This window comes from Channa argus, chromosome 6, assembly GCF_033026475.1.
Source record: "Channa argus isolate prfri chromosome 6, Channa argus male v1.0, whole genome shotgun sequence".
NCBI classification, from domain to species: domain Eukaryota; kingdom Metazoa; phylum Chordata; class Actinopteri; order Anabantiformes; family Channidae; genus Channa; species Channa argus.
The window spans coordinates 17,696,316-17,707,962 of NC_090202.1; the positions used below are offsets into that span (position 1 = coordinate 17,696,316).

At 38.0% G+C, this 11,647-nt stretch overlaps 2 protein-coding genes across 2 annotated transcripts; both read left to right on the forward strand.

Moving 5' to 3' along the window:
• Positions 1-271: 271 nt before the first annotated feature.
• Positions 272-3,588, forward strand: LOC137128399 (uncharacterized). Its single transcript, XM_067506315.1, has 11 exons — positions 272-399; positions 829-1,167; positions 1,337-1,420; positions 1,547-1,609; positions 2,377-2,460; positions 2,550-2,576; positions 2,673-2,843; positions 2,922-2,969; positions 3,048-3,110; positions 3,205-3,231; positions 3,323-3,588. Exons 1-11 carry the CDS (start codon positions 309-311, stop codon positions 3,379-3,381), a joined length of 1,056 nt encoding a protein of 351 aa, XP_067362416.1. The 5' UTR covers positions 272-308; the 3' UTR covers positions 3,382-3,588.
• Positions 3,589-4,037: 449 nt separating this feature from the next.
• Positions 4,038-11,386, forward strand: dhx40 (DEAH (Asp-Glu-Ala-His) box polypeptide 40). Its single transcript, XM_067506305.1, has 17 exons — positions 4,038-4,443; positions 4,909-5,054; positions 5,150-5,269; positions 6,507-6,743; positions 6,870-6,936; positions 7,018-7,149; positions 8,144-8,243; positions 8,363-8,449; positions 8,589-8,771; positions 9,033-9,113; positions 9,223-9,380; positions 9,594-9,708; positions 9,863-9,971; positions 10,265-10,359; positions 10,478-10,547; positions 10,692-10,920; positions 11,169-11,386. Exons 1-17 carry the CDS (start codon positions 4,272-4,274, stop codon positions 11,288-11,290), a joined length of 2,223 nt encoding a protein of 740 aa, XP_067362406.1. The 5' UTR covers positions 4,038-4,271; the 3' UTR covers positions 11,291-11,386.
• Positions 11,387-11,647: the final 261 nt, after the last annotated feature.

The window sequence follows — 11,647 nt, forward strand, 5'->3', positions numbered from 1 at the left end:
CCTGATTTCCAGAAGCACCTTCAGGTTTCAACAGGAAGTGGTCTGGATGTAAGTCATTTCAGGCATTTAGCTTTCTTTTACATGTTCATAAAAGATATGTATTTATTTGTTTAGTTATTTATTGAAATTTAATTTTTGATGCAATTACAAAACAGTTTCTGGGGAAAAACATTAGTGTCAAACATTCATCTCGTGTTCATGTGAAACGGAAAAAACAGCAAAGCATTTCCGTAAATACCTAAATGAGCCATGATGGTCTTGTGGTTTTTTCCTCTGAGGCTTAGGGGGGGTAACTTGTAGCAGCCACAATGCTCTTCACATTATACGAGGTCACGAAAATGAATGCAGACAGGTGGATTTTGCCTCTAGCCTTGTGCTTTTTCTGTGTGTCCTCAAACGGTAAGTCCCTTTTTGTTTTTAGAATACATATTACATAATTCTGTTGATTTAAGTCACCATTAAATTTATGGGAAAGGACTACTGAATTTATATAGTGGAATTTATATAGTCCTGGATTTCTTTTATCTTTTGATAACAAGTACATTTATTAAAATAGTAAAAGTAATGTTGTTTTTATTGAAAACAAATTTATAATTTTTAATAATCAATATATTATTACAATTTCTAATTTGTGTTGATAGTTTAGTGTCTATCTAATGATAGTGTCTCTAATGCCAGTTTAAGGTTAAATAATTTAGTCTTAATACTGATGGTTAATCTGAAGAGTTTAAAATATTTACAGCAAAAAGGAAAATTAGTTTCTACTGTCGATACTCTTGTTAATGTGAGCATAAACTAACTCTTTGCTGTTTCTCTCTTGTTATTAAGATGATCAGCACTATGAGAAAACCTGCGGGGACTTCTGTAAGACAAACCGACTTGAGGTTCGACTTGGCTCATCTGTGCTTCTCCCATGCAGCTTTACTAACATTGGGCTCAACTGGGTGTCATGGGCTCACACTTCTAGAGTGGACCTTGTCCAGCTCTCATCTGAAGGGCGTGTTAAATTCATGGACCCCAAAAGTGGTCGCGTTAAAGCCTTTCCGAACCAGGGCTCAAAAGGGAACTACTCCATCTGCATTGATGAACTTGAGGAATCTGACCTAGGATGCTATCGCTGTAATCAGGAAAATGCTTGTCTTCAAGTGGAGTTGTCTGCTAGATCAGGTGAGTACGTTATTGTTTTACAGTTAAGGCAATGTTTCCTCTCAACTAAAGAAACATGCAGCCTTTTCCTTTCCATGGTCTCAAATCTTGTAGAATTGTAAGCAGACAAGTGAATGAGCATAAGTTTCCTGTAAAACACATGTACGTAAAACCACAACTTATCATGCAGAGACCTTGAGCAGCGAGTTGTGGCTACTTATTTACATCTGTGTTGGTGTGGCTGCTTTCGTCCTCCTGAGTATCTGCAGCTACTGTGAGTATCTTTCCAATCCAACACTAATGGTCAGTTTAGTTGGTAGAAGAAAAGTGTGCAGTCATTTCATTTAATGAACAAATGGATTTGTAATTTAAAAACATTTTTGTCTTTCATTTATTTCAGGGGTCTATAATAAGAGAAATATGGGCAATCAGAACATTACTGTAAATGCTGCAAATGTTGGGGGTAAGCAATAATTTAATAATTTTTATTTAAAATTAATCCTTAATTTGTAATCTGCATTCTTACTTCTGAGTAGCAAAAAATCATAAATGACCCAGAGCTAATTTTTTATCTGTTGATTTGATAGTTACTAAACCATTTAACATTCAATGGTTTAGAGAACTGATATTTTTATTGACCTTCATTTGTTCAGAGTTGTAATACAATATTCAGTATTAGCATGCACAAGATGGTGAAAATGTATTACAGAGCGAATGAGCAATGTGTGATTTTAGCAAATAAACATATTTATTTGAAACATATTTAATTTAAGACAATATGTTTTCTTCACACTCTTCACCAGAAGCACTGTAGGTGAGAAAATACCACCCCTTTGGCTTACATTAGCACAAAGATTGTCTAAATATTTTAACAAATAGTTAGGTTAATTAATTCATAATTGTTCTGAATACCACATTGCAATGTGATTTTTTTTAGTGAGTGCAAAGAGGTGAATTTGTTTACCTTTGGCTAACATTGCAAATCGTCGTCAGACTGGCAAGGATAACAACCAAGCGCCAAGACTGTTAGACGGTAGTTACCATCTTTAAAATCAGCCTCGATGTTTTCATTCGTTAGCTTTTTGAATCTTGGCTAGCCAGGCTAGCTGTTTCCTTCTTTGTTCATCTAAACTAATGCGAATCAGAAATACTGTATCAACTTGATCAAGTGTTCAGCAAAAAGGACAAAAAATAATAATGGCTTTTACTGTGTCATACTTTTCGTCTAAGTTGACCATAATGCAGAAGTGACTGCAAGTCCAAGTGCTCCACCTCAAGAATCAATCAGACCACCAGTACAAGAACTACAGCAAGGTAGACACACACACACTCTTTTGCTTTGTTTTATTATCATTTTCTTCAGTCATTAACCATTGTCACATTGTCTTCCCTTTACTCTACAGGGGCCTACAACTGTGATCTTGTTTATGGTGCGCTGACACAACTTTTTACTGTTGATCCTTTGTCTTCGTGTCACATATTGAATAAAAGTAAATCACTTATGTCTTCTTATTTTAAAATATCAGAGAACGATGACCAAGCCCCAACTAACCACTGGAGTTCTAATGCACCAGGACCTATGTGTGATGTGTCCAATACTCAACCCACTCGAACCCCCAGAGGGCTTTATCCAAACTTGAACGAGTTTAAATTTCAAAGGGTGGCAAGTGAAAGAACAAAACGGAAATTTCATACAGGTAATCAATGGAATAACTGCAGCTTGTTACTGGTGACTAGATTTAAACTGTAATAACTCCATTTCCCCTAAACTACAGAACTAATGAACAGATTACGCCAAGCAAGTTTCAGCCGACATTATTATGGTAATGTAAGCATTTGTCTTAATATTTTACATACTTTCAATTTTGTCAGGGATTCCAAATATTTACTTTATTATACAGTCAACCAACATGAACTCAGCAAGCAACAAGCCATGTCAACTCAGGCAGGAAATCATCACAGAGGTATACAAATGTTTGTTTGGTTTTCTTTGTATCTTCTATCAGCCTATGAATAAATAAATGAAAAGAAAAACAGCTGCACTGTTTTATTTTGCAGGTATTGGCAAGAAGAAAGCCAAAGAAAGTGAGTGCTGACTTCATCAATGGGAATGTCCAGGATAAAATAATACTGTGCACTGAATTACTATCCTACTTATTCATTGTTTCCCCGTCAGATTTTGAATACAAAAACCCGATTTACAACAGGAGCACAGACCAACTCCACCGACTGTAGAGAACGAAGGTTTAAACAGCTGCTAAAATCAATTCAGTATCAATATCTTTGCATGATACTCTTTATTTTAAATAGATGACGCTTAATTAATTTGTTTTCGTAATTGTGCTTTTATGTTATGTGCAATTCATCAACTCAGTTTCTTTAGACACAAATTGGTTGTAATAATACCATGCCATAAGTACTGTGTTTCACAATTCAATTTAACTTCTATCAAAATATGTTATATAAATGGTTATGTTGCATAACATAAAATGCCAATGTGTGACAATAAATTCATGAGAGATTATTATATGACCAGTATACAAGACGTGAGACAATGTTTTATGAGTATAATTCTAAAATAAAATTTACAAGTGAAAATAAAAGTTTAAGTGAGTTTCAATTGTTTGACTTCAAACTCTTTTGACATTTTCCAAACTTTTAAAGATGTGTTTTTTGACTGCATCTATTAGAAAATACAGGCCTTTTTCTGCCTCATACTCCAATTAGACCCACAGTATTTATCTTTTTTATAAATATGAAGGCAGCATTTCTTCATAACAAAGCACGGTAGTATACTCTCAATTGTGTACACTCTTATTGTGTGAATAAAGTTTATTAAAAAAAGGTCCAGCCTGGTTTTGGGTCATGTGACAACAAGCCCACCAATAGAAACGCTGAATTAGTTCATTTGCGGAAGTGTATGTGCGAGGTTGTCGTCTTTGAAACGTTGGAAATATATATGAAATAATGTATTATTTTTAACAATGAAACTTATCTTTGGGGCACAAACGCACATAAAAAAACTAATGCGTATAATAAACGTCCGTAAACTTCTGGACTTTATTTTTTAATCGGTTTAGCTCGAACTATTATTTGCTGCTGCTGTTTTTTTAGAGTTGTCAGTTATGTCTAAATCTGCGAGATGGGACCTCAAAGACAACGAGTCCAAACACTTGCCGATATATCAGCACAAACCCAAGCTGATTCAGGCTGTTAAAAATAGCACGTTTCTGGTTGTTACTGGTGAGACTGGAAGCGGGAAAACCACACAACTTCCACAGTACCTGCATGAAGCTGGTAAGCTATAAATCCACTGTAACAAAACGCAAGCAATACAGTGGAATGTGCATTTTGAGATGACCGTTTACATTGGTACTGTAAGTATATCAGCTAAATAAAATATAAGGCATTTTTCTGGTTTGCACACCTACTTTGTATGAAATGATTGTGCTAGGATTAAAACATCCATGCATCCATCCATTATCTCTCCTGCTTATCCTTTTTAGGGTCGCAGGGGGATCAGGTCTATCCGAGCTGTTGTTAGTCAGGTCACCGTTTTATCTTGGGGCCATTACAGATAGACATATACAGACCAGTCACACTTACATTCACAATTTAGCAATTTACAGTCACCAGTTAAGGTAACATGCATGTTTCTGAACAGTGGAAACCAGGGTACCTAGCGCTAAGCATTCCACCACTGTGTTCAAACATGACCCATAAATTTCAAATATGAACCATTTCTTCCTCTTCCTTGTGTAGGTTTTTGCAAAAATGGCAAGATTGGCATCACCCAGCCTCGGCGAGTGGCTGCCATCACAGTAGCCCAGAGGGTCGCTGAGGAGATGCAGTACACTCTGGGTAGGGAAGTAGGCTACCAAATCCGCTTTGATGACTGCACATCACAGGTAAGAGACAAAAGACAACTCATCCCGATGCAAAAAGTGTAGCGTATTTGTTAAGAATTTCTCATAACTTGAAGATACGATTTTGTTTGAGCCAGGACACGGTGGTGAAGTACATGACAGATGGCTGTTTGCTCAGAGAAATCCTGGCAGACCCTGGACTTTCTCAGTACAGTGTTGTCATCTTGGATGAAGTCCATGAACGCAGCCTTAACACAGTGAGTCAATATAGATGCCCAAGTGTCATTTATGACCTCTAATAATTTCTACAGTGTGCTGTGCACGCAGCTTGTCAGCATCCATAAACTGTAACAGCAGAAGAGACTACGAAAGAAAAGTAAGACAAAGAGAAATCTATTTATTTAAAAACCAATGGCATATATTTTGGGTGACTGTGGCGCAGGAAGGTAGAACGGTTGTCCACCAATCTCACACACAGTTGTTGGTTCAGTCCCCGGTTCGATCCCCGGCTCCTCCGGTCACATGTCAAAGTGTCCTTGAGCAAGACACTGAACCCCAACTTAGTTGCTCCCGGTGAGTGTTGGCCAGCTGCATATCAGCTCCCCCATCGGTGTGTGATTGTGAGTGTGAATGGGTAAATAAGAAGCAGTGTAAAGTGCTTTGAGCGCCAATAGGTAGAAAAGCGCTATATAAGTGCAGACCATTTACCATATAAGCAGTATAACATTGCCCCTAAAGAAAGCTTCGGTATGTTATTTTAATCTCTGACTGACTGACTTTGACTCTGACTGATGCAGTTTTCTCAGTTATGACCTAAAATCTTGTGATTAAAATTGTTCAGAAGCTTATCTCCTGAAGTTGACTAGGAGGAATTAATCATAGCAATTGCCTAAGAAAATTACACACTACCGTGTTTTTTATTTATTTATTTTTTACTGATTAAATTAAAAGTTAAACAGTTTCATAAGTAAGACAGGCATCTGCTCTGACAATCATATCAAAACATTTATTATTATTATTATTTGACTGCACAGTAGAAAAGTCTGTGAGGAGACTTTGGTTTTAAGAAGCTATTTTGCTATGACAATTTAAAAGGGTAGTCACTACATAAGGGTTCGATACAGTTCTAGGATTGAGTCTTTACTCCACTGGTGGGAATGGTAGTGAAGGGCGGGGGAATATTAGTTTAATTAAATAATAATTTACTAATTTTCTAAATTATCCACAATCACCATTTAGATACTTACACCAACACTGAATCTTCTCAGTTGTCAGTCTGGATTGGCTTGTTTGTACAAGGCATAGACCTCCATTGTTTTAACACAAAAATTGTCTAAATCTTGGGTCATACGCAGTTGATTAACCATGATACATGAAATGCCGATTCAGAGCATGAAGTAGTAATCGTCCTCAATGAACTTTAACTAATTTTCATGTAATACTTTCTCCTCACCCTCCATTACACACATTGAGTACATGTTTGTTTTGAATTAGGACATTCTCCTGGGTTTGTTGAAGAAAATATTTTCCAACTCTCCTAAAGCCTCAAAGAGCCGTTCTTTCCCTTTGAAAGTGGTTGTGATGTCTGCCACTTTGGAAACTGACAAGCTTTCAGCCTTTCTCAGCAACTGTCCAGTATTTACTATTCCTGGGAGGACTTTTCCTGTAACCTGCACATTTGGCTCAGCTGTAGGACCCAAAGACACAGAAAGCACTAGCTATATAAAAGAGGTAATTCAAATTTCAAGTACTTTAACTTGGTCTTTCAGTTTAACAATGATTACTCTTTAAGTTTAAATATGTTATTTTAGCCTGAGGATTTTAGTAGTCATTGGTTGTGATGTTGTTCTTGCACAGGTTGTAAATATGGCACTTGCTGTGCACACCAGTGAAATGGCTGGAGACATTCTTGTGTTTTTAACAGGTACACATTAAGAAGTGCTGAGATATGAATTTACATTAACCCTAACAAAATGTTCCACAATAATTCCTGTTTGTTTGGCAGGTCAGTCAGAGATTGAGCGTGCCTGTGACTTGCTGTTTGAAAAAGCAGAGTCTATAGACTATCGCTATGATGTACAGGACCAAACTGTGGAGGGCCTTCTCATTTTGCCCCTTTATGGATCCATGCCCACAGGTAAACGTCTGAACAGCTGTTATATTTTATTGTGAAGTAGATTGTAACATTTGTATGAGGAAGTCTAGAGTGGCAGAGAAGTATGTTAGAGTGGTGCAGGTGTGCTGTAGGTGTGACAGAGGAGTTCAAGGTGGAGGTAGGTCTGCATCAAGGATCAGCTCTAAGCCACTTCTTGTTTGCTATGGTGATGGACAGGCTGACAGATGAGGTTAGACAGGAATCTCAGTGGACTATGATGTTTGCGGATGACATTGTGATTTGTAGTGAGAGCAGGGAGCAGGTGGAGGAAAATCTACAGAGGTGGAGGTCTGCTCTAGAAAATAGAGGAATGAAGCTTAGCCGCAGTAAGACAAAATACATATGTGTCAATGAGAGGGACCCAGGTGGAACTGTGAGGTCACAGGGAGCAGAGGTGAAGAAGGTGCAGGACTTTAAGTACTTAGGGTCAACGGTTCAGAGCAACGCAGAGTGTGGAAAAGAGGTGAAGGGGCGAGTGCAGGCAGGTTGGAACAGGTGGAGAAAAGTGTCAGGTGTGTTGTATGATAAAAGAGTGTCAGCGAGAATGAAAGGAAAGGTGGTGAGACCAGAGATGTTGTTCGGCTTAGAGACAGTGGCACCGAAGAAAAGACAAGAGGCAGAGCTGGAGGTAGCAGAGATTAAGATGTTTAGGTTCTCTTTGGGAGTGACGAAGATGAACAGGATCAGGAATGAGTTCATCAGAGGGACAGCTCATGTTAGATGTTTCGGAGATAAAGTCAGAGAGGACAGGTTGAGGTGGTTTGGACACGTTCAGAGGAGAAACTGTGACTATATCAGTAGAAGGATGCTGAGGTTGGAGCTGCCAGGCAGAGGAAGACCAAAGAGGAGATTTATGGATGTAGTGACAGAGGACATGAAGTTAGTTGGTGTGAGCGAAGAGGATGCAGAGGACAGGGTTAGAAGAAGAAGAAGATTGTAACATTTGTGATACCACTTTCATCTGTTTTGCTTATAGATCAACAGAGGCAGATCTTTCAGCCCCCACCTCCAGGAATACGAAAGTGTGTTGTAGCTACTAATATTGCAGCAACATCACTCACCGTCAATGGCGTAAAGTGAGTGAGGCCTGTGGTCACTGTTTTACCACTTATAACTATGAAATTGTGATGTTACATCATTAAAATATGTCACTGAAACCTCTTCAAGGCAAATCATGAATTATTTTCTGTTATAGGTATATCATAGACAGTGGCTTTGTTAAGCAACTCAATCACAACTCAAGAGTGGGAATGGATATCTTGGAGGTGGTTCCTATTTCAAAGTGAGTCTTTAAAAAAAACATGTAATTTTAAATCTGAGAATATATTTGCTAAAGCAATTTTCCTTCTAAAACTTGAGGTATTAAGAAAACTTGGCAAGAGACATTTGAACAGATTTTGGTGGGGATTTTATGTGATTAGGAGTGAGGCTCAGCAGAGAGCAGGCCGAGCTGGAAGAACCTCAGCCGGGAAATGCTTTCGAATTTATACCAAGGAATTCTGGGAGAAGTGCATGCCTGAATACACAGTCCCAGAGATCCAGAGGACAAGTCTGACAGCAGTGATACTCACACTCAAGTGCCTGGGCGTTCATGATGTCATTAGGTACACTAATACCCACTCAGTGTCCGTTTGCTTTCTTGGAACCCATCAGTTCTTTATGCTCCCTCCTTTTTAACTAATGAAAATGGCCCATAATTATCTAAATAAAATGTGTGGGAGCTCAGATAATATATTTCTTATATACTTGAGTGTCTACTATTTATGACATGACATAAATTGAATGGTAAATTAAAATCAAAATATGTGAGTATTGTGAGGGATGAAAGGCACTCTCTGGTGATATTGATTCAAATTTGTTTTAAGGTTTCCTTATCTGGATTCTCCAGAGGAGAGGTTTATTCTAGAAGCACTAAAACAGCTCTATCAGTTTGATGCTATTGACAGGTGAGTGCTTATGCATTTGGATCATTTTTTTGGTTTTCAGTACACATTGGTAATTGGCTAAGTAGTTCCCAAAGAAAGAGTTCTTATTTGTCTGGTGTCTGGGTTGTAGGAGAGGTAATGTGACGCAGCTGGGGGAGCTAATGGTGGAGTTTCCATTGCACCCAGGCCTTACCAGGGCTGTTCTCAAAGCCACCTCTCTTGGCTGCAAGGACCTGCTGCTCCCTGTTGCTGCCATGTTGTCTGTAGAGAACATCTTCATCAGGCCAGGTCAGCAACTTGACTTTTTGATATCTATCCAGAGTGGTCAGGATTTATTAAAGGAAGTGTCGATACTAACGCTGCGATGCTAAAATTGCTCTTCAAGTGTTGTGACTCAAATATATTCAATTTATTTGATATAATTAAGACTTGCCAGGAAATGGAATGCAGAAAGGTAAAGTATAGTGTTAAACTTTTACTGATTTCGTGCTCCCCACACAGGCCACCCTGACAAGCAGAAGGAGGCAGAGAAGAAGCACAGGGTACTGGCTGCGAAAAGTGGCGGTACAAATGACTTTGCCACGCTTTTGACTGTATTTCAGTCATGCAAGTCTAGGTACTGTACTTAACTGATATCTGCTGCATGATATGTCAGTTTTTCTTCCTCTTTGTACAGATATGAATATCAGTGTTGGGCTATCTGGTTAAGTTTTGTGAAGGTGTCAAAACTGTTGTACTGTAAATGTGAGCCTTTCTCTTGTACTCTGCAGTGACAGACCTTCAGAATGGTGTAAAGAGAATTGGATCCACTGGAGGGCGCTGAAATCAGCCATCAGTGTGGAGACTCAGCTACGAGACATCCTGCTCCGCCTGCAGCAGGTACAGTAATGTAAACAACTCTGTTTTACTTCAGTGACCGAAGCATGTTATGTGTTTGTATTGTGTTGAATGCTTCCTAATATTGGAATAAAGTAGAATAGTATTACTGCTTATCTCTTATGAGCCATCATAGATTATGCTTGCTCCACACATCCATGGTGTACTTGTTTGACATATTTGGTCTGTTATTTATTAATTTAGTATTCTGTTTGCACACACATAATAACACACTGCTTTTATTATTAATATCATTGCCATAATTAATTTTGTGGATGCACTCTCTTGCTTCTCAGAACAGAGATATCCCTAAAGAAACATTTGATGGGAAAAAGAGTGAGGTTTTCAGAAGATGCCTGTGCACAGGATACTTCACCAATGTTGCAAGAAGGTATTACCAAGGTTCACATGAAATTATTCATGTTTAACTATACTTTAATATCCTTTGTTAGTCCTTTTTACAGTTTGTGATTTTTGTATTTTAATTGTTTAGATATTTCTTTACACAGGTCTGTTGGAAAGGTATTTTGTACAATGGATGGCCATGGCTCAATGGTTCACATTCATCCATCTTCATCTGTAAGCATATTTTTATTTGGTTTAAAATATCACTGTATCACAGAAAATATATAGAATTTGAATTAATACATTCTGCAAGAAAACTCCAAAACTTCCATGCTGGTTTTCTGATTTCTCTTTTGATTTTAATTCTGTTGCTCCAAGCTGTTTGACCAAGAGGCGGGGCTGAACTGGGTCATCTTCCATGATGTGCTGGTCACTTCTCGTATGTACATCAGGACAGTGTGTCCTATTCGATATGAGTGGGTGAAGGACTTATTACCTAAACTCCATGAGGTGGATGTCTATGAATTGAGCAGTGTGGCAAGACAAGAAGTAACTGATGAAGAGATGACAAAATGGGACACCAGAGAAGCAGCCAAAAGACAACCAGGTTTTTAAACTGATTATTTAAATAAATGTTGTGAAAATATGATCTTGCAGAGCTTGATGGTTAATGTAAAATGTTTGGTGCATGCTTTGATTATGCGTAAATGGTCAAAAACAAGTCGACCTGTGTTTTCTGCATAACTCTAAAGAAAAAAAGCCAAGTCAGATTGCACGTAGCTTTACCAGGTTAATGAGTGGTTAAGCTATGCCCGTCTTTATAACAAGCTAATAGATTGTTTTTTGTTTTTTCAGAGGTTTCTAAGGAAGAAATAATGAAAAAGATGGAGAAGCGAAACAATGAAACTACTATAAGTGATGCTCGTGCTCGCTACCTGCAACGAAAACAACAAAGACAACAAAGTAAAGCTATTTGACAGAACTTTTTTTTTTTTTTTGGAGACATGATGCATACATTGTATTACAAATCCTTTGGAAAGGACACCTGAATAATAAAAATGTATTTAAACATTTCCCCTCTCTTCTGCCAGTCACTGCAAGTTATACACAAAGCTGTAGCGGTGGTTAGATTTGTGAGTCTTCATGGTTCATGTCTAAGGAAATTTTGTCCTTTCAGTAGATTTCAGTAGATTGGAAGATATATTTACTAACTTACAGAAGAGGGAACATTGGGTGGAAAAAATACATTGTGGTTTGGATATTTTTCACTGCCTGCTTTGCTCGGTTATTTTTACTGCAGTTATGTACAGTTATGGTTAGTGTATGGTACTCCA

What these genes read in the sequence shown, in the direction of transcription:
- LOC137128399 (XM_067506315.1), top strand. Translation starts at nt 309, where the DNA reads ATGCTCTTCACATTATACGAGGTCACGAAAATGAATGCAGACAGGTGG. An exon ending in GGAGTTGTCTGCTAGATCAG is followed by an intron (nt 1,168 to 1,336) that starts GTGAGTACGTTA and finishes CTTATCATGCAG; the next exon opens with AGACCTTGAGCAGCGAGTTG. An exon ending in AAATGCTGCAAATGTTGGGG is followed by an intron (nt 1,610 to 2,376) that starts GTAAGCAATAAT and finishes TTTTCGTCTAAG; the next exon opens with TTGACCATAATGCAGAAGTG.
- dhx40 (XM_067506305.1), top strand. Translation starts at nt 4,272, where the DNA reads ATGTCTAAATCTGCGAGATGGGACCTCAAAGACAACGAGTCCAAACAC. An exon ending in ACAGTACCTGCATGAAGCTG is followed by an intron (nt 4,444 to 4,908) that starts GTAAGCTATAAA and finishes TTCCTTGTGTAG; the next exon opens with GTTTTTGCAAAAATGGCAAG. An exon ending in AGCAGCCAAAAGACAACCAG is followed by an intron (nt 10,921 to 11,168) that starts GTTTTTAAACTG and finishes TTGTTTTTTCAG; the next exon opens with AGGTTTCTAAGGAAGAAATA.